This window comes from Silurus aristotelis, assembly GCF_946808225.1.
Source record: "Silurus aristotelis genome assembly, chromosome: 21".
NCBI classification, from domain to species: Eukaryota; Metazoa; Chordata; class Actinopteri; order Siluriformes; family Siluridae; genus Silurus; species Silurus aristotelis.
Window position 1 is genome coordinate 6832631 of NC_139594.1, and position 22586 is coordinate 6855216.

The window sequence follows — 22586 nt, forward strand, 5'->3', positions numbered from 1 at the left end:
TTGAATCAAATATTTTTTGGTATCAAAGAAACACAGAGAACGCATAGCTGCACTCCATAGATTAGTAGATATTTACATTTACTTTATCTACACCTTCTGTTCATCAGGCCACTACAGCTCTGTCCTTTGCTTAGTTTAGGGGCTTATATCTACAGCTAAATGTCATCTGCAACCCAACCCACACACCATGCTTGGCTTGCTTTCTGAATTTCGAATGGAATCTCTTTCTTGCTGAATTCTAACAGACAGTCTCGAGCCGATCTGGTTGTTCAAATGAACCATTACAAAACACCCCAAAATTGTGAGCACACCAGAATTATTGTTTTTAATAAAAAAAATTTTTTAACATATATTTTAATATATTTTATTTCTTAGTTGAATATGACTGGTTAAATTAGGAGGCATGCAGAGCCTAAACTAAAAAAACAAGTCAGAATTGATAAAAAAAAAAATTAATTAAGAATGGGAGCATGCAACAAATTCCATAAGAAAGGAATTTCTTATAAAAAGATTAAAAATCCACAGTTCGGTATGTACCTCGGTTTTTAAATCACGGTTCGATCAATTCCGGTACGATGTGGGGAAAGAAATGCAAAACATAAAATTGCTTGTCATTTTTAAATAACACAGTTTATTATTATTCATATTTTTGATCAACTTTTGAACAGTAACATTTTTAAAACAATTTTAAATAAAATGCCTGCTTGGTTAAATAATATATAAAATAATATTTATAAAAATAGAATAAATTTAATGAATGCAATAAACTTTTGCATTATATTGATTAAACTAAGTAATCGATTAAATTGGCACAAATTAAATCGATGAAATCAAATTTAATAAATAAAACAATCTAATTTAATTTAAATCTTAAAAATATTGAATTATCTAAAGATATGTTCGACGTAACTGTTCTACTTATTTCAGCATACATTAAAAAATGTCTATTCTTTTCATCCTTTATTCATTCACACCCTCGATATGTGGAACTTTCAGGATTTTCTCCTTTTAAGAGAAATTCTTGAAGCTGGACATAAAGCGCTAAAGAACGCTAACGCTAGTACTTTTCATTTCACTGCAAGTTGTATTCTGCATATAACCATGTTTGTGACAAATAAAAAATCTTGAATCCATACCACTAGCATTAGCCGCTAGCCACTTCCTGGTTAGCGGCTAACGCTAGCACTATTAATTCTTTACTGCTTTCATGCATATGCAAAATAAATCGTATTTCCGGTACAGAGTGAGAATACACAGTGACACTGCGCTAACTAGTTTTTTTTTTTTTTATACCCATGGCATTGTTGTATATGTTTTTAATTAAAAAAATTATGTAAAAAAAAAATGCTTAAAGTACAAGCCGGAGACTAAGCAAACTTACGATCTGCAAATCAATACGTTCTTTAAGAAACCTTTTAACTGTGTTCTGCATGTAAAATGGATTCAACTTCTGCAATTTTTGCAATGGTGTAAAAATGGCAATCTCTGAACTGCATCGTCATCTTCGGGAAAAGGGTGAAGTCCGCAGGAGCTAAATCTGGCAAGTATTGTTGGAGCAGAAGTGAGATTATGTAAATTGTTCTTCGATGTTCATCATGCACAAGTTGCCAAATGGTTTTGACATTTCTGGGGGTTGGGCTCATTAAAGGTCTTTCTGATCTCTCATTGTCATACAGTGATGTTCTTCTGCTCTTGAAATGCGTGCATTGCTGTATGTCCTCTCATTGCAGCATTGCTGTATGTCAAACATAAGACATGTCAAACGTCTCTGTGGCAGATTTACACAGTTTCATGCACATATTCATGTCTTTGTTCTAACTTGCTGTCCATGATGTAATCACAGATGTGGTAGCTCACGTGATCAGAATAGCACCAGTTAGCACCATTAGTCTCGAAACTTTTTAATACCACCTCATATAGATTAGATTAGATTAAATTAGATTAGATTTGATTCAAATTTATTCTCATTGTGCAAGGTACATGTACAGAGCCAAGGAAATGCAGTTATCATCTAACCAGAAGTGCATAAGTGGCTTATTTACAATAAATAACAATATGTTAAATAAGGGTATGGGTCCATATGTACAGGGGTGAGAGTGATTAATGTACAGAAGGTGCAGTAAGTAATAAGATAAGGAATATATAGAATATACAGTATAAATGGGCAAAGATGACATGTTAAGAAGATAACATGATAATGTGTAAATTATATTGTTTCTCATTTAATGATCAGTACAGTGTATCACACCATTATTAATATTCATTAAAGTTGTCATTCATGCCCGAGGTAAAGAAGAACAAAACTGGTTTAAACCAGATCTGTTCATATTCTTATTTCAGGCCTAAATGTTTGGTTTTAATTTGTTATACAAGCTATTAAGTACTCCCTAAACATTATTATCTTTATGATGGAACAGCAGAAGTTTAAAGTGGGGCAAAAATAAACGATTTCTCAAGTTGACCCAAAATACAGAACCATTACCAATGATCATGGCACTTTCACTTGTGGCGAAGTGTCTGTGTTTGGGTTTCCTTGATGTTAAGTGAAAGCCTTGTTTAGAGTTTGCTTTGAGTTTTTGCCAGGTTGAGATTATGCGTATGTATGTACATAACCAGTTAAAGCCATCCATTGCCCATTGTTATGTCTATTATTATTATCTATTATGTCTCACTTTATCCTTGTTATGTGCTCAGTGGCCCCCGTGGTATAGAGTACAGACCAAAAGTTTGGACACACCTTCTCATTCAAAGAGTTTTCTTTATTTTCATGACTATGAAAATTGTAGAGTCACACTGAAGGCATCAAGGGCTATTTGACCAAGAAGGAGAGTGATGGGGTGCTGCGCCAGATGACCTGGCCTCCACAGTCACCGGACCTGAACCCAATCGAGATGGTTTAGGGGTGAGCTGGACCGCAGAGTGAAGGCAAAAGGGCCAACAAGTGCCAAGCATCTCTCGGGGAACTCCTTCAAGACTGTTGGAAGACCATTTCAGGTGACTACCTCTTGAAGCTCATCAAGAGAATGCCAAGAGTGTGCAAAGCAGTAATCAAAGCAAAAGGTGGCTACTTTGAAGAACCTAGAATATGACATTTTTCAGTTGTTTACAACATTCACCCACTCATTCATGCCTAATGGCATTTTAGCATAGCCATTCCACCCACATACCATGTCTTTAGCAGATGGGAGGAAACCAGAGAACCCAGAGGAAACCCAGAGCAAGCCCATGCACAAACTTCATTCAACGAGAGAGCTGTGAGATTGCAACGATGCTGCCAACATGCTGGAAAAGCAATGCTCTAAAAGCACTGATATGAAGTATAACTACATAGGGATGTATCACATCACTGTGTGTATCATTTGGCTTATTTGTGTTTGTAATGCAGAATTCCAATTTGAGTAACTTTCCCATTGTAATGATTAAACACACCATCATCCGACATCACCAATGAAAAGCTTTTAACTTCAACATTTGACATTTGAAAGCTAATGAAATAATGGAAGAAGGTTTTTTGATGTGAGTTGTTCAGGATCTTTTTTCCATTATAGACCAAACACTGCCATGTTATGTCTGAAATGTCAGTCACTAAAATAAATATTTATAAAACTGTTGTATAAATAAAATATTATACTGAATAGTTGCATGGCTATGATTACAGAGAGAAAATAGTATTAGGTATAGTGAAAAATGGTGAAACCCTGTGGGTCTCAAATTTCGACACTGGTTTCTAGACTGATTTCTGCACTGGTGTCTTTGGTTTAATGATAATGCTTCAATGCAGTATTGCTTATTACGAATTCTTGATACGTTTCCGAATATAAATTTTGAAAAAAAAGGGAGTAAATGGGTCAGGTGCACAACCATGTGCAAGTGTGTGATTTGTTTGTCAGTTATTAGTGTTCTGGGAGAGGGAGATTCTCTTGCACGTGCCTTAATCTAGAGCAAAATAGGGCATAATGTAGTGGTATAGCTAAAGACTGTACACTGTCATTGGATACAGCAAACACACAGTTACACTATATAGACAGGTCAGCAGCATTATTTAGATGTTGGAATTAATGTTTCATTATTAAATGCAATAAATACAGTTTGTTTTTATTACATTGAATATTGGGGAATTTAATGAATATATAGTTTACACATAAAACGAAAATCTTTCGAAAAAAGACTTGGGAGTCCATTATTATGTTTAATATCCTGGATTTGTTTAGCGTAATATATATTGTTAAGCCCAGAACTGAGTTGCGTTTGCGACTTTGCTACAGTATGGTATAACATGGAGCCTAGCTGTTTATGTTTATGTTTTTTTGTGTTGTTTGCTATGAGGAAGCCCAACGGCTTCTGAAACCCCGTCTCACTGTCTAACCACCAAGCATGTGTTTGTTCTGTAAAGGTGAACTTGCCAACAGTGTGCATGCATCTTTTTCAGTGCTGCTTCCTGAGTATAGTTCTGCAGATCAGATTACTTGAAATGAATGAATTGTTGATAATGATCATGCATAGGTGCTTTTTAATGGCACCGTCACAATAATGTTGAGTTACATAAAGTTACATATACATGAAAACATACTTCATTATATAGGAAATATGTCACATATTTCTTAAGTGTAACATATATGTTTCATAGAAATTATTATATATAATCTTGAGCTATGATATTTCTTTATAAAAAAAAAAGAATTTTATGATAAAATAAAAAATTTATACAGTTTAGGATATTAAACTGTATTAATTTGCAATTAAATGTCACATGATCAACTTGTTACCAGTTAAAGATGAGGCTGCATTTTTGTCATGACCTTATATAACAAAAAATGTAGCTTATTGAAGGAGGTGCTTGACATTTCAGCTTACTTTGCAGGAGACCACAAAACCACATCCTTCGTGTCATGATGCCCCAGACGTCATCTGCTAATGAACTTGTCTGTGAATAGGAGAGCATTGATAGCTCAGTATACTGTATGTAGTAAAAACTGTTTAAAAAAAAAAAAAAAAAAGAAAGAAAAAGAGAAATATTGCTAAGAGAAACACAACGCAACAGTTTGACGAAAGTCTCGTTTAAAGATTTGGATATGTTCAGTTTAAAGAATTTGCTTGGGAGTAACAAAGAAGTTCAGATAACCAGGTACTCTTTTGCTTCTCCTTAATGTGTTTATGTGTTTCTTCTTCTTCTTTTTTATCTCGTATTTTCCTCTTTTTTTAACAGAAGTGAGGAAGGTGAAAGTGAAAATCAACTAAATGTGTATTCTGCTTCTTGAACATTTTTTTTGTTTCTGTCTTCTGTCTTTCGGATTAGAACGAAAAACATCACTTCCTTATTTTTTGTTTTGTACAGTTGGAAATGGTGAAGTGTATATCATGGTGTGGTTGTTTTTCACTTGCAGATTTAATTTTTGTGCTGTGTAATGAGCATCTGAGTGGAGCTAAGCTGAGCTGAGGACCGGGTTTTGTGTGTTCATCTTTATAATGTTATACATGGCCATTCTTCTGCTTCTGGTCTGTGGAATTATTCACCAAAGTAAGTTGTTCTATTGCTTTTTATATAGTTGTTGGATATACAGTGAGTGATGTGAGCACATAGTAAGCAGGCCGTGATATTTAATTCTAAGATAGAAGATCTTGAATTGACCGGGTTGTCTTTTTTGTAGCAGATGGTGCAGGTTACTTGAGGTGTACCACGGATTATATCTCAACACTGAACTGTTCTTGTTCAAGCCCTGACAAAACAGTCCCTTGGGAGATTGAAGCAAACTGCAGGTATCAATTAATTATATTTTACAGTATGTCTTGCATCCTTTATAAATTATAGAATATGTTACTATATTATATTATATTATATTATATTATATTATATTATATTATATTATATTATATTATATTATATTCAGGAAGAGTGTTAACAGAGACTGTGAAGTAGTGAGGGGAATATATATACACTTCTTAAGCGTGTTTCACTTGCAGCAGGCCTATTTTTTTCTCACCACATTGTCCTTTTGTGGTTGCAGCGATGCAATGGGCTTCACAGATGGGAGATGTGTCATCAGACCACCACTTCAGTGGTGCACCATTCAGCCAGACAGTTTTTTCCTGATCGCAAACCCTGACACCACATGCACACTAAAAGCAAAACGATTCAAACAACTAACCATTAAGGAAGAGATCACTCAAATCGATGTGCCTTTGGAACAGATGAGTACGTGTCCTGGAGATGTTTTGTTTTTTGTTATTCACTCCACAAAATGCAAAATCGACCCATATTTATTTTCTTGTTTGCAGTTAAGCCACAGAAACCTGACAATTTAACTCTGACTAAAAACAATAAAGAATTCAACATCTCCTGGGAGATGGCCTATAATAAGGATGAAACTGTGGAATTGTCTGGTTATCTGGTGTACCGGGTGCGTTTACGGCCCAAAGACTTCAGGAGCGAGGTAAAGGATTAAAATTGCATTGCTATTGAACGTTTAAAGTATCTCTGTGATGGTCCACCTGTTTATTATGTTGCACCATTAATGCATATAATGACACAAATATATATATATATATATATATATATATATATATATATATATATATATATATATATATATATATATATATATATATATATATACAGTACAGACCAAAAGTTTGGACACACCTGCTCATTCAAAGAGTTTTCTTTATTTTCATGACTATGATAATTGTAGATTCACACTGAAGGCATCAAAACTATAAATTAACACATGTGGAATTATAAACATAACAAAAAAGTGTGAAACAACTGAAAATATGTCATATTGTAGGTTCTTCAAGTAGCCACCTTTTGCTTAGATTACTGCTTTGCACACTGTTGGCATTCTCTTGATGCCTACTTTGAAGAACCTACAATATGACATATTTTCAGTTCACTTTTTTGCTATGTATATAATTCCACGTGTTAATTCATAGTTTTGCTGCCTTCAGTGTGACTCTACAATTTTCATAGTCATGAAAATAAAGAAAACTCTTTGAATGAGCAGGTGTGTCCAAACTTTTGGGCTGTACTGTATATATATATATATATATATATATATATATATATATATATATATATATATATATATATATATATATATATATATATATATATATATATAAAATCCAGTGTTGCACTACACATTCTGTATAATTTGATTTAAAAAAAATCCCACTGTTGTATGCAACAGTATACAAGCAAAACGCAGAGGAAAAATTTAAAATTGTGAAGCAAAAAAAAAAAAAGAAGTGATTTACTGAACATCATGAACTGTATCGTGAATTTGCATGCACACAACATACAAAGTAAATAATTTCATCCACCACGCAGGAGAAATTTAAGATCTACAATGTCAGAGAGGACCGCAGGTACCACGAGATCCAGTGCGACCAGCTCACTCCAGGGAAAGTGTATGTGGTTGATGTCCAGGCCTCAGTGAACTTCCTACCTAACCCAGACGCTGAAAGTGAATGGAGCGAGTGGAGCCCTAGCATTGAGTGCACCTGCCCACACCCCAAACCCGGTCTGTATATACATCTAAATATTTCTCTATATAAAGCACGGCTTTACTGTTACACAAATTTTAATCAGGGAATTTTGTTTTCAGTTTATGAAAATATTAGGTTGTGAAAGTGTTTGCATAAAACGTGCTGAACATCAGTACGTGGTGTGTAACATCTCAGATAATGGAAGGCTGGATGGAACCATGTTTTTTAAATGTCAGACCTGTACTGACTGATGAACCAATGAATCCAGGAGTGTTTTTTTCTCTCTTAAACACTGAAATTACAAAGTAATTCTGCAAGAAATGTGTAGAACTGACAAAAATAACATTAATAATCATTCAAAATAAAGCACTAAAATTGTAATGTATTTTATTTGTTGAATGTGGTTTATATATTACATATATTACAGATTGTACTATAAATTTATAACTACTGTAAGAATCTCTAATTGAGCATCACATAATACTGTTAACCTAAATAATTGTTTCTCTTCCTCTTCCTCACAGTCTGCTAATTATTTTGCAACTTTTTGATATTTTCTTACTAATTATTTATTTCAAGTATAAAAGCTGAAGCATGTTAGAAATTATTAGCATTTTTTAAAATGGGATTTTTAATGGTTTTTGTTTGATGGGTACAAATTGATGAATTAAGACATGATTTTGCTCAGTCATAATTGACTGTAACTTGTTAAAAATGAAGCGCAACAATATAAGTTTCAAATGACCTATTTTTTTTTATTATTATTCCACAGACGATCCTATATGGTTGTTCTTCATGCTTCCTCTTGCTCTCACTCTCTTGGGGTTCTTTGGGTTTTGGTGAGTATCTGTTTAACATTGTACACATTTAAAATGTTTTAAGAAACAGTACTGATGCACTGGTATGGGGCTTTTATGATCACTGTTGCTAATCAATGCATGGCAAGACCGCCACAGCGCAAACACTTTACATCGTCTGTATCTTCCATCCAGTGATTTTCTGAAAACTATCCCTCATTGTTTTCATGAATTACTGAGGTCTTAGCTGCTTAACAGACAATTTGGCTGGTTTAAAAGATCAGTAGAATGCCACCTCCTTTTCCAGTAATTGATATCACTCGTTCTTACCGTACACACAGTGTCCTTTCATGCCTCCCACGTTCACACAAACCACAAAGGCAGTAGAGTTTTGCTTACAGGCGGCCTTTGGTTTACACAGACGAGCAAACGAGTAGAGGAAGTCAGACTTGCAGTGCTGCTTCTGCTGCTGCATCTAACTTTTCACCCATTTCAGTGCATCAGTTCTCTCCAAAAACCAAAAGCTTCATTAACATTTGAAACGTGTGTTTTTCAAATCCCAGAGCTTTAACCTGGTCATGTATCAGCTGACACTCTGCTGAAATAGTAAAATGGCCTTATCTACTTGTTTTCTTCAGGTACAGGGGGATGCTTAAGAAGCCATGTCTGTTTCAGTATATCCCAGACCCCTACGATTTCTTCAAACCCCTTTATCACACATACCAAGGGGACTTTAAGGTAAGAAAACAGAATGGCAGTGTTTTGAACATATCTAGGCACACTGTTAGATTCAGTGGGGCCTCAAGGCCCAGACAGAAAGAGAGAAAGAGGTGTTGATGATGTGTGTGTCGGAGGGAATTTTCTGTGTGAGATACAGCATACATTTTCTAACCACAACGAAAAGGGGACTCGGATGAGTCAGTCTACAGGGGCTTAAAAAAACAAAATAAAGAAAACACTGGGAGGTCTGCAGTGCTCACATCTGGGTGGACCTGAGCTACAGTACATGTTGCAAAATGAAAGTAGCACTTCTCCCCTCTGATGGAAAGTACTCTGAACTCAACCCTAAACTCAGATTAGGTAGGTAGTTATATATAGATGTTTGTATCTCAAAGGGGAAATTTTATGAAGTTTCCACTGGATAAAAGCAGAGGAGCCCTCAGTTTGGAGAAGCAGATTTCAAGCCTTGGGTTGTGTTTTGATGTCATGCTAGAACGCAGCAGTGGTTTTGCGGCTGCAAAGAAAGAAAAAAAAAAACCCTTTCTCCCCTGAGAAATCTTCCAAGCTGCTAAATTATATATAGAAATTAATGAGAGAAGTAATTCCAATTGTAAGTGGTGATGATAGCAATCCAACACAAGAGCAAGTCAGTTTATTAGATATGTATTTGAGACAGAACTTTGCTCTGCTGTGGGGGATTCAAAAAAAGTGTGAAACTTGTTTGAGATGGCTATATCTCACTGATCTGTGCCTCCAACTCACTGATCTGTGCTCCAGTGCACTCTATCTTAGTTTAAAAATGAGTCATTAGTCTTGGCCTTCTTAGTCAGAAAGCTGACATTTGAGACTTTTTTCACCTGATATGACCCATATGTTTTAATCATAAAAATTAAGATAACTTATAACACTGTTTATTTTGTTATGCAATATTCAGAAGCAATATTAAATCTACTGCAATACATAGCACACAATGTTTTCTTTAATTTTTAAAGTGCCCTTTAGCTGAATGCATACACTCGTGGGCACTTTTTTTCTAAAGTAACGATATTATATGCTACTTTCAGAATCGGAGTACTGATTAAGATTTAGGTATTCATTCTTTATATTACTAACTTGAGAAAAATGTTAAAGGTCAGAGATCAGACTACTTGGGCACATTCTGAGAACATTTTCTCAAAGGATTAAGTTATAGGTTTAAGCAAGTCTGCTTTTGGTTGCATTCGATGTTGGTACTTAGTTGGTTCTTAGTTCTTGACTGTGAAATAAATAAATAAATAAATAAATAAATAAATATAATTTTTATATTTATATATATATATATATATATATATATATATATATATATATATATATATATATATATATATATATATATATATATATATATATGTATATATATATATATATATATATATATATATATTAGGGAAGTAGACCATGTTGCTTGTGTGGGAGGGACAAATTCACCCTCTACTGAGCAGCATTGTGAAAAATAAAATGTGGTTGGCTGGCTTTACATGTCTCAAACAAAGCATGTGATAGACTTCACTGCCCCCAGTCTGTAGCTTTCATGTTATGGGGAGACTACTTTCTGTAAGCTTCAGATTTGAGTACAAAAAAACACCAGCGAGAAATCCCGAAGGTATTTTTTTTAGATCCCATGGGGATCCAGCCCTGATGCGCACCTGCAGATAAAATTATATTTTTATGCTTTGCATACACTACACTATACAGCCAGCAGTATGTACTCCTGACCATCACACCCATATGTGGTTCTTCTAGTATTGCAAATTCCTTTCCCTGGAACATTCACAAACAATGTTCCAGCAAGATAATGCAAGCAAGCCCTACATCTCAGATCTCCTCACTAAACATCTCAGATCTCCTCACTAAACATCATTATCTGACCTCACTAAGAGTGGGGGCTATTACATTCCAGGAGATTTTAGGTTATTACTGTAGAAGGGTGAACGTTATTATAACAGCAAAGGGGAAATAAATATGGCCCGGTGTCCACATACTTTTGGTAATAAACTGTATATCTGTAATGGCCAAGGTAAAAACTAATTTTCTATTCCAGCTGCAGAAATAGCTCCAGTCTATCCTTATTCTAATCAAGTGTTTTTTTTCACAGAAATGGGTTGGACCAGTCTTTACCTTCAGCAACTTTGACATGCTAGAAAAGAGCGCTCCGCTGCAGGTGCTTTGTGAGAAGCAGCTGCCAGTCATGCCACAGCAAAGGCCTCTTCTCCATGATCAAGGTAGTGAAGGCAGTAGTGTGGGAGACTGGAGTCTTCTAAGCTTAATGAACCCAGACTTGTCCAAGCGTTACTTCCTTGGGGGCAGCAGCCTTGGCCTTGCCCACTCTGGTGGCCATATCTCCATGGATACCGTGACCGTGTCTGGACAAGAGGGTGCCATGTTGGATTTCCAGGAGACCAATCAGAATGCAGTCCAGGTTCCTGGTGAGGCAGAGGATCAGGAGCAGGACAGCAGGGAGAGTTCAGAAGATCAACAAAGTTTTGATGATTGGCGACTACAAGCCAACGACGCAGAGAATGGAGAACGGCTGTCACTGGATTCATTTAGTTCGAACGAACACTCCGATTATGGTTATCCTCAAATTGCGCTAGACTTGGACACAATTGACAGTGGATTCTTGGAATCAGACTGTTCGAGCCCTGTGAGCTCCGAATGTGAAGGAGGAGAAGGGATGGATACGGCTTTATTGGGCAGCACTGTGGGGACCCATTCAAACTATGTCAAGCAGTGGGTGGCTTTTATGCCAGCCTCAGGAGAAAATAGCAACTCTGTTTGAGCGAACTGCTCCACTGACAGGCTCTCATGCAATGCATTTTGGAACTGTCTGAAAAGTCCATGTTGCATGTTGATTAGCCATCTATGGCTACCAGTAACACAAAATGACTGTTACATTAAAAAGTATCTGCAATGACCTGCAGAAACAATAGACTTAATTCTGGGTATTTGCCTCAGTCGAAATCTTTTAAAAAAGAGACTTTGGTGCTATCACTGGTATGGCAAATTGCTTTCTTTTTTAAAACAAAACAAAATTGCAGTGATAGATCAAGAGATGGCGAAGATTATTAGAAACAGTCGTGTGATTGTATGATAATGCCCCATAGTTCAGCTCTTGTTATTGAGCTTTATGTGCGAAGAGGAAACTAAGCGTGTGGAGATAAGGCAGCATAGGCATTTTTTTCTGAAGCGGACCTCATCTGATATCGACTCGAATGCAAATATATTAGATCATATACTGTTTGTTCATAGCTATAGATGCTGATCTCAGCTACTGGCTTATTATCATTCCATAATGAAAGATCGGGGTCACCTTTGGCAGCTGAGATAATTTTGTTGAAATTTAAAGAGTTTTAGCACTTGATCTTGCCACTTAATCATGTGGTGTGGTATGATGGTATGAAAAACCCTGCATTATAATAGAATGATTCATATGCAGTAGAAAAAAAACCTCAGGCTCAGGTGGACGAAGTGTTTTGATTTATACATATGAAACTTAGCTCATGAGCTACAATGTCGCTTATGGGATTCATCGGGCACACAGTTTGCTTTTTTGTTTTTTTTCCATGCCACTGTATTACCACTGTGTTAATAAATTTTTATTTTATTTATTTTTTCGACTTATCAAACTGACAAAAAATAAACATTAGCTTTAACTCTTTACATTGGAAATGTTAAAGCAGCTTCTTTGGTTTATAAAAAGAAATCTACAAAGAAATTCCTACCAATTTTCATTAAATACATTTCAGATCAACAATTAATACTGACTTCCCTAAGAGGGAACTAATGAACTCTATTTTATTCATATATACAGTAGACAACATGACAATGTGATCTCATTTCCAATGGGCCCTGTGCAAGAATAACTATGAGAAAGGGGACACTAAAGGGAACTGTGGATCCAATTAGAAACAAAACAAACTTACTGACTGAAAAAAAGAAGAAACAATACACATCAGTAGTTTGTTGCTTACTCTTATGTTATATATATATTTTTTTTTATTCCAAGTAATTTGCTTTAATGACACTGATGAAGCCAGTGCCTTCACATCCAGTCCATTGATTAATGTGCAATTAAGTGTAACAAACTCTATAGAGGGCTGTACAGATATAAAACTGCATGACACCTTGTACAAGTTGCTTTAGGAACATAAAATCCACTTTCTCATGACTGATTACATATAAAGTACCATAATAGGGTGCTTTTTTAAAAAGAAAATAACACTTTGGTTTTATGACTAAGAGATAGGTAGTGAAGGTACAGAGAATAAAATGACTGAATTACTCCGAAATGTCACAAGGCAAAGCACCCAACCATCATGTTACCTTCTGTATTAGCCATCATAGATGAAAGATAATGCTGAGGTTTTTAACAGGAACTGTCTCTGTATATAAAGCAATGTAAGGCTCTTATACAAGCAGAGAGCTCATTCACCTTCAAATGCTTTACCTCACAAGGTAAATACCATGTTTTAAATTCTATGTGTATTGTTTTGTTGTTGTCTATCTATGTACATGTACATTATATAAAAAAAGGAACGCTTATTGTTACTAGTGCAAATGGTGTCATGCTTTATGTTTTTTTTTTTTTTTTTTTTTTTCTTTTTGTTGTACTTTATGTCAAATCTCGCAATTCTAAAACAATTAAACATGCCTTGAACAGAACAGTACAGTGCTTGCGATAGTGTGTTTATTTGCTAATGAATAAACTTCAATGATTTAAGAAAAAAAAAAAATCCACTTTTATAAATGGAAGAATTTATTGATGGAAGTATCTGTCACTTACATATGGAACGATCCATTCATTTCTAGGGTTTCACTTGTTCTGTAGATGTGTTTGTGTTTTCTAGGATTTTGCTTCTCATGCTACGAATATGTGTGTTTATGTATTTGCTATATCACAGGTTTAGTGTTTGAAGATTTGCGGTCTTCGTCCTCAGGCTAGTACTTACTGATTGTAGTGTCTTGTAAGAATGGTGCTCAGATTTGGATGTCTCTGTGCATTACTGAGCTTTATACAACTATATAAAGCCAAAGAGCAAGGTTTGTCATTCAAGTTTTTTATTTCATTCCCCCCCAGGATACTTATTTGATGAGTGTTAAGGAAGTGGTTGTGGGTTTTCAATAGCTTTATTTAGAATCTCTACATGAAAAGATTTTGCTAAAACAAAAAGTGCAAAAAAGTAACATTACCTTTTTTTTTATCGTGGAACATTTTACTGTGAACTGAAACGTAATAAAATCCATTAGATCATTCAAAATGTCATTACCGTATCACATATCGAATCTTTTCTTCTCTTTTTTTTCTCCAGCTCAGCAGTTGCGCTCAGATTTGCTCATCTGTGAGACAGATTACTGGTTGAACATCAGCTGTGTTTTAGATTCCAGAGCCATTCCCAACAGGACGGAAATTATCACATATTATCTGGAGTTTGATGAGCAAAAAAACAGCTATTCCCAGTATTACAAGCATTTATTTACAACACGTGATTATATTTCTTTAGGCACAAAGGTAACGGCGATCTAGGATATAACTTCCCATCCCTCCTTTTTCTTTTCTGAACAGAAAAGGTTCATGTTCTCTTTCATTGGGGAAGGATGGCTACAGCTGTATGTATGAAGCCCAACTGGGTATTTTCCCAACGTTTGCTGATTTCCTTGAATTCAAAATTAGCCTGTGTGAACTTGAAAAATGTGTACTTTTGACATCCAATTACAAACCAGCACATCACAGTGAGTGTCCACTGAAATATTTTCAGTTACATATCATATATGATTTGTAATACAGTCATTGGAACCGCATTTGACTGCGTTAACAAACCACAGTTGCCTACATGTTTATCTTTTGTTGGAACCAAACTAGCAATTTACTGTAATGAAAGATGTATTTTTCTTTTCAAAACCATGAACTCTACACTTAGTGTTATAAATTTTATATATTTTTTTTTTTTTATTTGCTTTAAAGACTAGTTTTTATAGTATAACTCATTAAAAGGCAAGAAGAGCTATTTTATTTACTGGTTATGCTTTGAGCAGCCATGTTGATTTGATATTACTTGAATATGAATTCTGAGTTTGCAGGTTTTGTTCCTAGTTGGAAGTTTTTTCAAGTTACAATCTTTGAATGCAGTTATGAGTTGAATCTTTGATATTTGAGTTAAATGCAGACAGAGTATTTATAAGGCAACTGGCATATTGAGATTGTCAATATATTTGTTTCTACAGCAGATTAAAAGTGTAAATAACAATTTTCTTTCACAGTCACACCAATCACACCACATAATTTTACACTGCAGCATGAAAATGGGAACTATACCTTTGCATGGAGAAGTGGATATGAGATGCATGAATATGTTACGAGCTTGCCTTTTGAATACATTCTGAGATACCACCCAGTGGGAGAATCAACTATGGTACGTTTCAGTAGCGCTAAAAAAAGGACAAAAGAATACACAAAATAGAAAGAAAATGCACCTATATTTTGCAGTTTATCTGCAGATAAACATGTTATAGAGGAATCCATAAGATGTCACTGCAGCTGAATCTACAATTCTGTCCTCTCTAAGTCATATCTACAGATATAGTTTAATAGAGTGAGAGAGATTGTGTGTGTAATTCCTTGTGCTGTTTGTTATATTTAACATTTTAATGTTTTTCTTCTCTAATCCATTAACTTATGTCTTGGCCCATGTATGAAAATCATCATATTCACTATAAAGATATAACAACACACAATAATCATCCATTTAGCTCAGTAAAGTCATTAGGAAATGCTTAACATAGCTGTTTCACTCTGTATGTAATTTTAACTGTGTGATACTATGGCTATAAGAGTTTATAAGGCAGAGCAATAATTCAGAATAGTGATTGAAGTGACCAGAATTAATCTAATAAAGCAAAATAAAATAAAGCAAAAATGCAATCAAATGTTTAAACCCAGGCCTTCCACATAATTGTGTGTCTTCGGTTAGACCAGGTTTGTCCAATCTTTTCCACAAAGGGCCAGTGTGGGTGCAGGTTTTCATTCCAACCAAACAAAGGCCACATCTGATAGTTAATTGAGAATAAAAATCTAAACAGGTGGAATCTGGTGTGGCTCGAAAACCTGCACCCACCCCAACCCCGCATTGTGAAAAGAATAGGACACCTCTGAGATAGACTATAGCAGGGGTCACCAACCTTTTTGAAACTAAAAGCTACTTCTTGGGTACTGATTAATGTGAAGGGCTTCCAGTTTCATACACACTTCTGAAATAACTCATTTACTCAATTCACCTTTAATTATATCTATGTGAAGACACTGATCATGTTAATGATTTCTCACAATAATTATCAACAATGATTCAACAAGGGAGAAAACAGATAAATATCAATACGCCAATCTTTATTTATATAACTCATATAAACCTATATAACTATATATAAATTTATACCAATGCAAGTGTGATTTTAAAAAGTATAGCAACAAAAAAGATTAGATGCGGCTCACTGGTAAGTGGCTCTATGTGAGCTATTTTTAGAAAAGGCCCGCGGGCGACTCATGTGGTCCTTGCGGGCGGGCGGGTCCCCCTGAGGCACCATGTTGGTGACCCCTGGACTATAGTATGACCATAAACATATTTCACCTATTTACTTATATAATCGTACTATTGCTCTTCTTTTACTTATAATGATAAAGTGTTGAGTATCTATGGGTGAAACCAGCCCTTATAATGTTATGATTGTACTTGTGGTTGAGTTCAGTAAAAAGGACATTTGATTTCAAGAAATCTGAGCAGACAAATGCTTAAGGCACACAAATGTTAAACCTCAACTGTGGGGTAAAAATCTAAACCAAGGCCAAGTCAATAGAAATACACCCCCCCCCCCCCTCTGCGACCTTTCAGTTTCCTTTTTTCTACAGAAAGATTCGTAATAACGTAAAAATGTAATGTCATCTATGACAATTTCTGTAATTTTTTAACCATATATAAAAGATAACGATTTCTCTTCACTTTGGTGATTAAATTAATCTCTTTTTTTCTGTTGTGTTTCTTCAGAAAGAACTGCATACAAGAAAAACCGTGTACACAATCCCGGAGAGACATTTTGATCCAGGGACCGAATACATTGCTAAGGTGTATAACAAAATAAGTCAAAGTGAAAAATATAATGGGAAATTAAGTCAGGGGAGCAGTGAAATCAGATGGAGATCTCCAAATGGCAGAAAAGGTTATGAAAAACTTGAAGGAACTGAAGGTAAAACATTTTTTTTTCAACAAAATAAATCTTGTAGCAGTCCTCAATATAATGCTAATGATAAATGATTTTCTTTTTATTGTTTTTTTTTTTTGTTGCTGTTGTTTTTTTAACAGTAACAGCTGTGAAGGAAATTGTCATTCCAATTTGTATGGCAGTCGGACTGATCTCTCTGTTGTTATTCCCTGTTGCAAGGTAACTCCTGTGATTCAGCATAAGTCTCTGACACATTTTTATATGTTCTCTTTGTTTTTTTGTGCGCACACTGTGTAGTTCAGTCAGTTTGTATATCGCCTGATCGGTATCTTTTTTTGACCGCACTTCAGATTAGTTTCAGATTTGATCGCTAGGTTTATTAAACCTACACTTTCCAGCACTTGCCACTGCTTTACATGACGAAATCATGCAGATATGAATTTATGCTGCCGTCAAGAGTTTCCGTTAAAGGTCATGTCAAACATCAGTATTAGGAACAAATGTGATCTTAGTGACTTTTTCATTCATGGATGTTGATGCTTTACAGTTTGTCTACAATGAAAGTACTTGAGTACTGAGTTTTCACACACAACATTCTCTCGAATTTAAGAGGCAGTATTAAATAGTTTTCCAGACTAACTCTGTCAGGTTGCAGTCGTTTTCACCGAACGTCCTCAATCAGATGCCTTAAAACCTAGCAGTAGAACTCGCTATTGACGGTTTGGCCCCTGGGGTTGAATTTTCGATTCACAATGCCACGAATGTTGATGGAGATGATGGGCTCTTCCACTGTGTAAACTGTTGCTTCATCTCAGGATCGTACTCGTAAGTTTCGTCACCGATTATCAACAAAAGTGAACAGCTAAAGATGAAAGAGAAGTCCAGGCATTCTTATTTGTTTTTAGTAGTGAGTCTTTGCCTACTGGAGTCTCAGATTGCTGATGTGGTGTTCTTTCTGCTGTTTTAATCCATCCACCTTAAGGTTTCATGCTTTGTGCATTCCGAATAGGTTTTCTGCTTACCACGGTGGTACAGAGTGGTTATTTCAATTATTGGAGATGTCCTGTCAGGTGTAACTCTTTAGCCATTTGCTTCAGATTTCTCTCATTAGCACGGTGTTTTCTAGCAGAGAACTTATGATTGGATGTCCAAATATTGTTGCCCATAAATTGTAGCTTTTGTAAAGAGAGACATGTAACAATGCTATTTTCAATCTCAGAATGAAGATTAAAGAGAAAAAATGGCTAAAAACACCAGCTCCATACATCTCACCATTGAAGCAAACAGCTCAGAGAAATCTCCAGGTATGGTGCCTCTCTTCAAACATACAGATGTACAGTGTCAGTATATGCGCATGAATGACTACCGATTTTGTTTTTACAGCAGTGGCTGGCCAAAGGTCACATGCAACAAATGTACAGAGAGGAAATTTCAATAATTGACACAATAACAGCGATTACAGCCAAATCAAAGATTCAAGAATGTACCTCAGAAATATATTCCCAAATTCACACGCCTTACGTGGGTCCTTTAACAGAAGTCTGGGCAGCCTGTCTGAGGCCGAGCTCACACATCACTGCTACCAATCTTTGTAAGGATCTTACTTTTCTGCCTGATGACATCGACGACATTGATGAAACCCTACATTTTTTGAGCACAGATGATGTTGGTGAAAGTTTTGTGTCTTTGGATGATCTGGAGCCCAGCTTTGAGATTTGCAAGCCGTCGGAAGCATTACCTTTTACACCGAACCCTGTGTGTTTTATTCAGAATTACTGCACTTTGAATATCACAGCCAATGGATTTATTCCTACATTTTGCACAGTGCAGTGTGTTCCTAATCTGGAGTTAGGACCGAACTGTCATACTTCCCCTGGTTTGTTAAATATGCAGATAGAGGAGAGTACACCAGAATTGGACACAGTGACTCTGGACAATTTGCAGCTGTCTATTGAAGAATGACCAAAAATACAAATACACTATATGGACAAAAGTACTGGGACACCTCACTTTTCCAGCCATATGTGGTTCTTCCCCAAACTGTAACCACCAGAGGCTGGTAACCAGAGGCACACAATTGTATAGGATTTCTTTCGATGAAGTCACATTTTCCCTTCACTCAGATCTCAAACTTGTTCAAGCATGACAATGCCCCTGTGCACAAAGTCACCATCATGAAGATATGCTTTATTTAAGTTGGAGTGGAAATGGGTTGGATTATCAAAAGTTCCCTGACCTCAAACCCAACTGAACATCTTTGGGATGAATTGAAATTCTGCACCCGAGGCCTTGTCACATCACTTACATCAGTACCTGACTTTACTAACACCCTTGTGGTTGAATGAGCACAAATCTCCATGATCACACTCCAAAATCTAGTGGAACATCTTCCCAGAAGAGTTTAGGTCAGGGGTCACCAACCTTTTTGAAACTGAGAGCTGCTTCTTGGGTAGCGATTAATGTGAAGGGCTACCAGTTTGATACACACAGTTGTCAGTTTAATCTGAAATAACAAATTTGCTTAATTTACCTTTTATTATATGTCATTATGAATAATTAATGATATTCATCTATATGAAGACACTAATCATGTTAATGATTTCTCACAATAATTATCAACAATGATTTAACGAGGTAGGAAACAGCTATTTTTAGATCCTTGCGGGCAACCTGGTGACCGCGGGCACCATGTTGGTGACCCCTGGTGTAGGTCATTATAACAGCACAAGGTGACTAAATGTGGAATGGGATGTTCATAAAGCAGAATCATATGAGAGTTTTTCAACTTTTGTCCATGCAGTGTAGCTTGATCTGAAATTTTTTTGTTTTTCATAAATACTGCAATCTTTTATCCTTTCTCTCCAGTGCTTGACATAATCATAACGCTTTCAGTCTATCACAGCTTTACGTTGTCTCTAGTGGGGTTCACGGTTCAGCGTTTGAGTCTTTTAGTAGGTCTTTATACCGGGGAATGTGCAGCCCTCTGCTGCTGATATCCGGTATTTCAGCCAGACCTCATTGAAATCACTTTGGGAACCTTGTGCTGAAAGTAGAAGTGAAAGTTTTGTTTGTACATATTTTTCTCAGTCTTGCTTTGGCTTGACTAATCTGTGTAGTATGTTGTTTTGGAACTGTTGCTTTACAACACTCTCATGCATTTATATTGTCCATACTGTACAGCAGAAAGCACAGATTTGTAGACCCTCAACACCAGATGAATATTGTAGAAAAAAATGTCTTGGGTTTCACAGGTATGACTTCATATTCAAAAAATGTTTTGAATTTAAGCATTTTTTTCTAGATGTATTTTTTATGAATAAATAAATAGTAAAAAACACAGTCCACAGTTCTCTTATGCAGCCTGAGCCATATGTGAAATATTTCTCTAATTTAACTCCCAGCTTGAGATCCGTTTATATCTATTGCGTGATTTGTTCAGGGTATTGTTTCTAAAGGGGACCCACAATTCGTAGAATTAATTTTATTTGTAGATACATTTTTCATAAAACAGCATTTTATTCCAACTATCTGTGCAATATAGTTTATAAATTGAGAAAGATTTGGAAAATAATTTGTTCTATTGCATTTCTGTTTGCAGATTTCTATTAATCCAAAACTGTGTTTTACACGACTTTATTCTGCTCTAATTCTGTTTATTTAATTAGACTCTATTATTATCTAGACGAAATCCTGCTGCTTTAGAACCCGGATGAACGCGCTTGTGGCGCTGCGGGTCTTTTCCGCGCATGCGCCCTTCACTATTTCACCGCTCTTCACAATGGTGGTTTATTTATTTATGATTTCATTATCAGGAGTTTCATGCCGGAGGTCAGGCGTAAAAACTAAATATCCGACGTTTTGTTCGGATCCAACGTGTTTTCCTTCTATTATTTTCAGATAAGGCGGATCGATGACGTGATCTTGGTGTTTTTAAACAAAGTCACGTGACTTGTTTACCTTCAGGTTGAATGCAAAGAAACTCTTAAAGGTTTGTTATGTATTTGTTATATTACAGGCAGGGGCGCAATTAACAGTTTTGAAGGGGGGTATGCAAGACAGAATTTTGGGCCCCTATACATATATATATATATATATATGTATATATATATATACATACATACATACAATGTTATATTATTAATAATAAAGTAAATATAGTTTAATTTTATTTACAGGGAATTTATTTTATTTCACCACAGTGTTATTATTTTAAATATATGTGTATGTACGATAAAAAAAAAAAAAACTAATTGGAAAAATTTTAATTGATGATTGTGGGGCCCCCTAGCGTTCTCTTGGGCCCATATGCCTGGCATAATCTGCACCCCCCCCCCCCCCCCCCCCTCAACGGCGCCCCTGATTACAGGTGTAGTGTTTGAAGATTTGCGGTCTTCGTCCTCAGGTTAGTATTTACTGAATTAAAAATACTTTGTAACTGTGCTTAAGTAGATTTTTCAGGTATCAGTATTTTACTTAACTATTTATTTTCTCTTTATATGTTTTACACAACTATCTGTACTTTCTCCTTCTAACATTTTAAAAAACAGGCTTGTTTCTTTAGTTTTAATGTATTTGGTGAGATGTTTTTTTTTTCTTCTCACTGCACCGTTTTCAGCCCATCAACATGTTTCCTCTTGATATTGTGATTTGTGGTGAGAGTAGTGAGCAGGTTGAGAAGAGCCTGGAGAGGTGGAGATACGCGCTGGAGAGAAGAGGAATGAAAGTCAGTTGGAGTAAGACAGAGTACATGTGTGTGAATGAGAGGGAGGGCAGTGGAGTGGTGCAGTTGCAGGGAGAAGAGGTGGAGAAGGTGGAGGAGTTCAGGTACCTGGGGTCAACAGTGAAAAGTAATGGAGAGTGTGTTAGAGTGACTACTTTTTACTTAAGTACATGTCAGAACCTAAACTTCTTTACTTTAACTCGAGTAAAAAATTGTAGTCAGTACTTCAATTTTTACCAGAGTATTTTAAAACATGAGTATCTGTACTTCTACTTAAGTGAAGGATGTGTGTACTTTGTCACCTCTGCTAACAATCCAGTGCCAGGATGTATATGCGTGAGCTACACTCTGTGGACAAATGTACTGGCTCTCCAAACCTTCCAGCTCTTCCTCGAACTGTTAGCACAAATTTGGTTGAACACAGTTGTAAGGGTGATTTTGCAGCATTAAATTTTCCCTTCACTTGAACTAGGAGAACCCAAATCTATCTAGAATGACGATACCCCTGCACAAAAAGGCAGCTCCATTAAAATATGATTGGCAGGTTGAAGTGAGAGATCTTGAGTGGCCTGATCTCAACCCCACTGAACACATGTGATGAATTTGTGTGCTGG

The 22586-nt window shown here is 35.8% G+C and overlaps 2 protein-coding genes across 4 annotated transcripts; both read left to right on the forward strand.

The window, feature by feature from the left end:
- Nucleotides 1–4850: 4850 nt before the first annotated feature.
- Nucleotides 4851–13708, forward strand: il21r.1 (interleukin 21 receptor, tandem duplicate 1). 2 transcript variants are annotated; one of them, XM_083524511.1, is made up of 9 exons: nucleotides 4851–5125; nucleotides 5385–5518; nucleotides 5649–5757; nucleotides 6006–6193; nucleotides 6277–6431; nucleotides 7328–7520; nucleotides 8258–8324; nucleotides 8921–9020; nucleotides 11137–13708. In XM_083524511.1, exons 2-9 carry the CDS (start codon nucleotides 5467–5469, stop codon nucleotides 11818–11820), a joined length of 1548 nt encoding a protein of 515 aa, XP_083380637.1. In that variant the 5' UTR covers nucleotides 4851–5125; nucleotides 5385–5466; the 3' UTR covers nucleotides 11821–13708. The 2 variants fall into 2 exon arrangements, with proteins under 2 accessions (XP_083380637.1, XP_083380638.1); XM_083524512.1 differs by having other exon boundaries at nucleotides 5652–5757.
- Nucleotides 13709–13975: 267 nt separating this feature from the next.
- il21r.2 (interleukin 21 receptor, tandem duplicate 2) lies at nucleotides 13976–20591 on the forward strand. Of its 2 annotated transcripts, none has more exons than XM_083524518.1 (8): nucleotides 13976–14081; nucleotides 14351–14498; nucleotides 14605–14771; nucleotides 15300–15451; nucleotides 17078–17276; nucleotides 17393–17471; nucleotides 18472–18556; nucleotides 18636–20591. In XM_083524518.1, exons 1-8 carry the CDS (start codon nucleotides 14012–14014, stop codon nucleotides 19212–19214), a joined length of 1479 nt encoding a protein of 492 aa, XP_083380644.1. In that variant the 5' UTR covers nucleotides 13976–14011; the 3' UTR covers nucleotides 19215–20591. The 2 variants fall into 2 exon arrangements, with proteins under 2 accessions (XP_083380644.1, XP_083380645.1); XM_083524519.1 differs by having other exon boundaries at nucleotides 18639–19875.
- Nucleotides 20592–22586: the final 1995 nt, after the last annotated feature.

Excerpts from the sequence above, each read along its gene's own strand:
- il21r.1 (XM_083524511.1), top strand. The coding sequence starts at position 5,467 with ATGTTATACATGGCCATTCTTCTGCTTCTGGTCTGTGGAATTATTCAC. Across the intron at positions 5,758-6,005 it reads GAGATTGAAGCAAACTGCAG|CGATGCAATGGGCTTCACAG; the intron begins GTATCAATTAAT and ends TTGTGGTTGCAG. Across the intron at positions 6,432-7,327 it reads CCAAAGACTTCAGGAGCGAG|GAGAAATTTAAGATCTACAA; the intron begins GTAAAGGATTAA and ends TCCACCACGCAG.
- il21r.2 (XM_083524518.1), top strand. The coding sequence starts at position 14,012 with ATGGTGCTCAGATTTGGATGTCTCTGTGCATTACTGAGCTTTATACAA. Across the intron at positions 17,277-17,392 it reads AAAACTTGAAGGAACTGAAG|TAACAGCTGTGAAGGAAATT; the intron begins GTAAAACATTTT and ends TTTTTTTAACAG. Across the intron at positions 17,472-18,471 it reads TTGTTATTCCCTGTTGCAAG|AATGAAGATTAAAGAGAAAA; the intron begins GTAACTCCTGTG and ends TTTCAATCTCAG.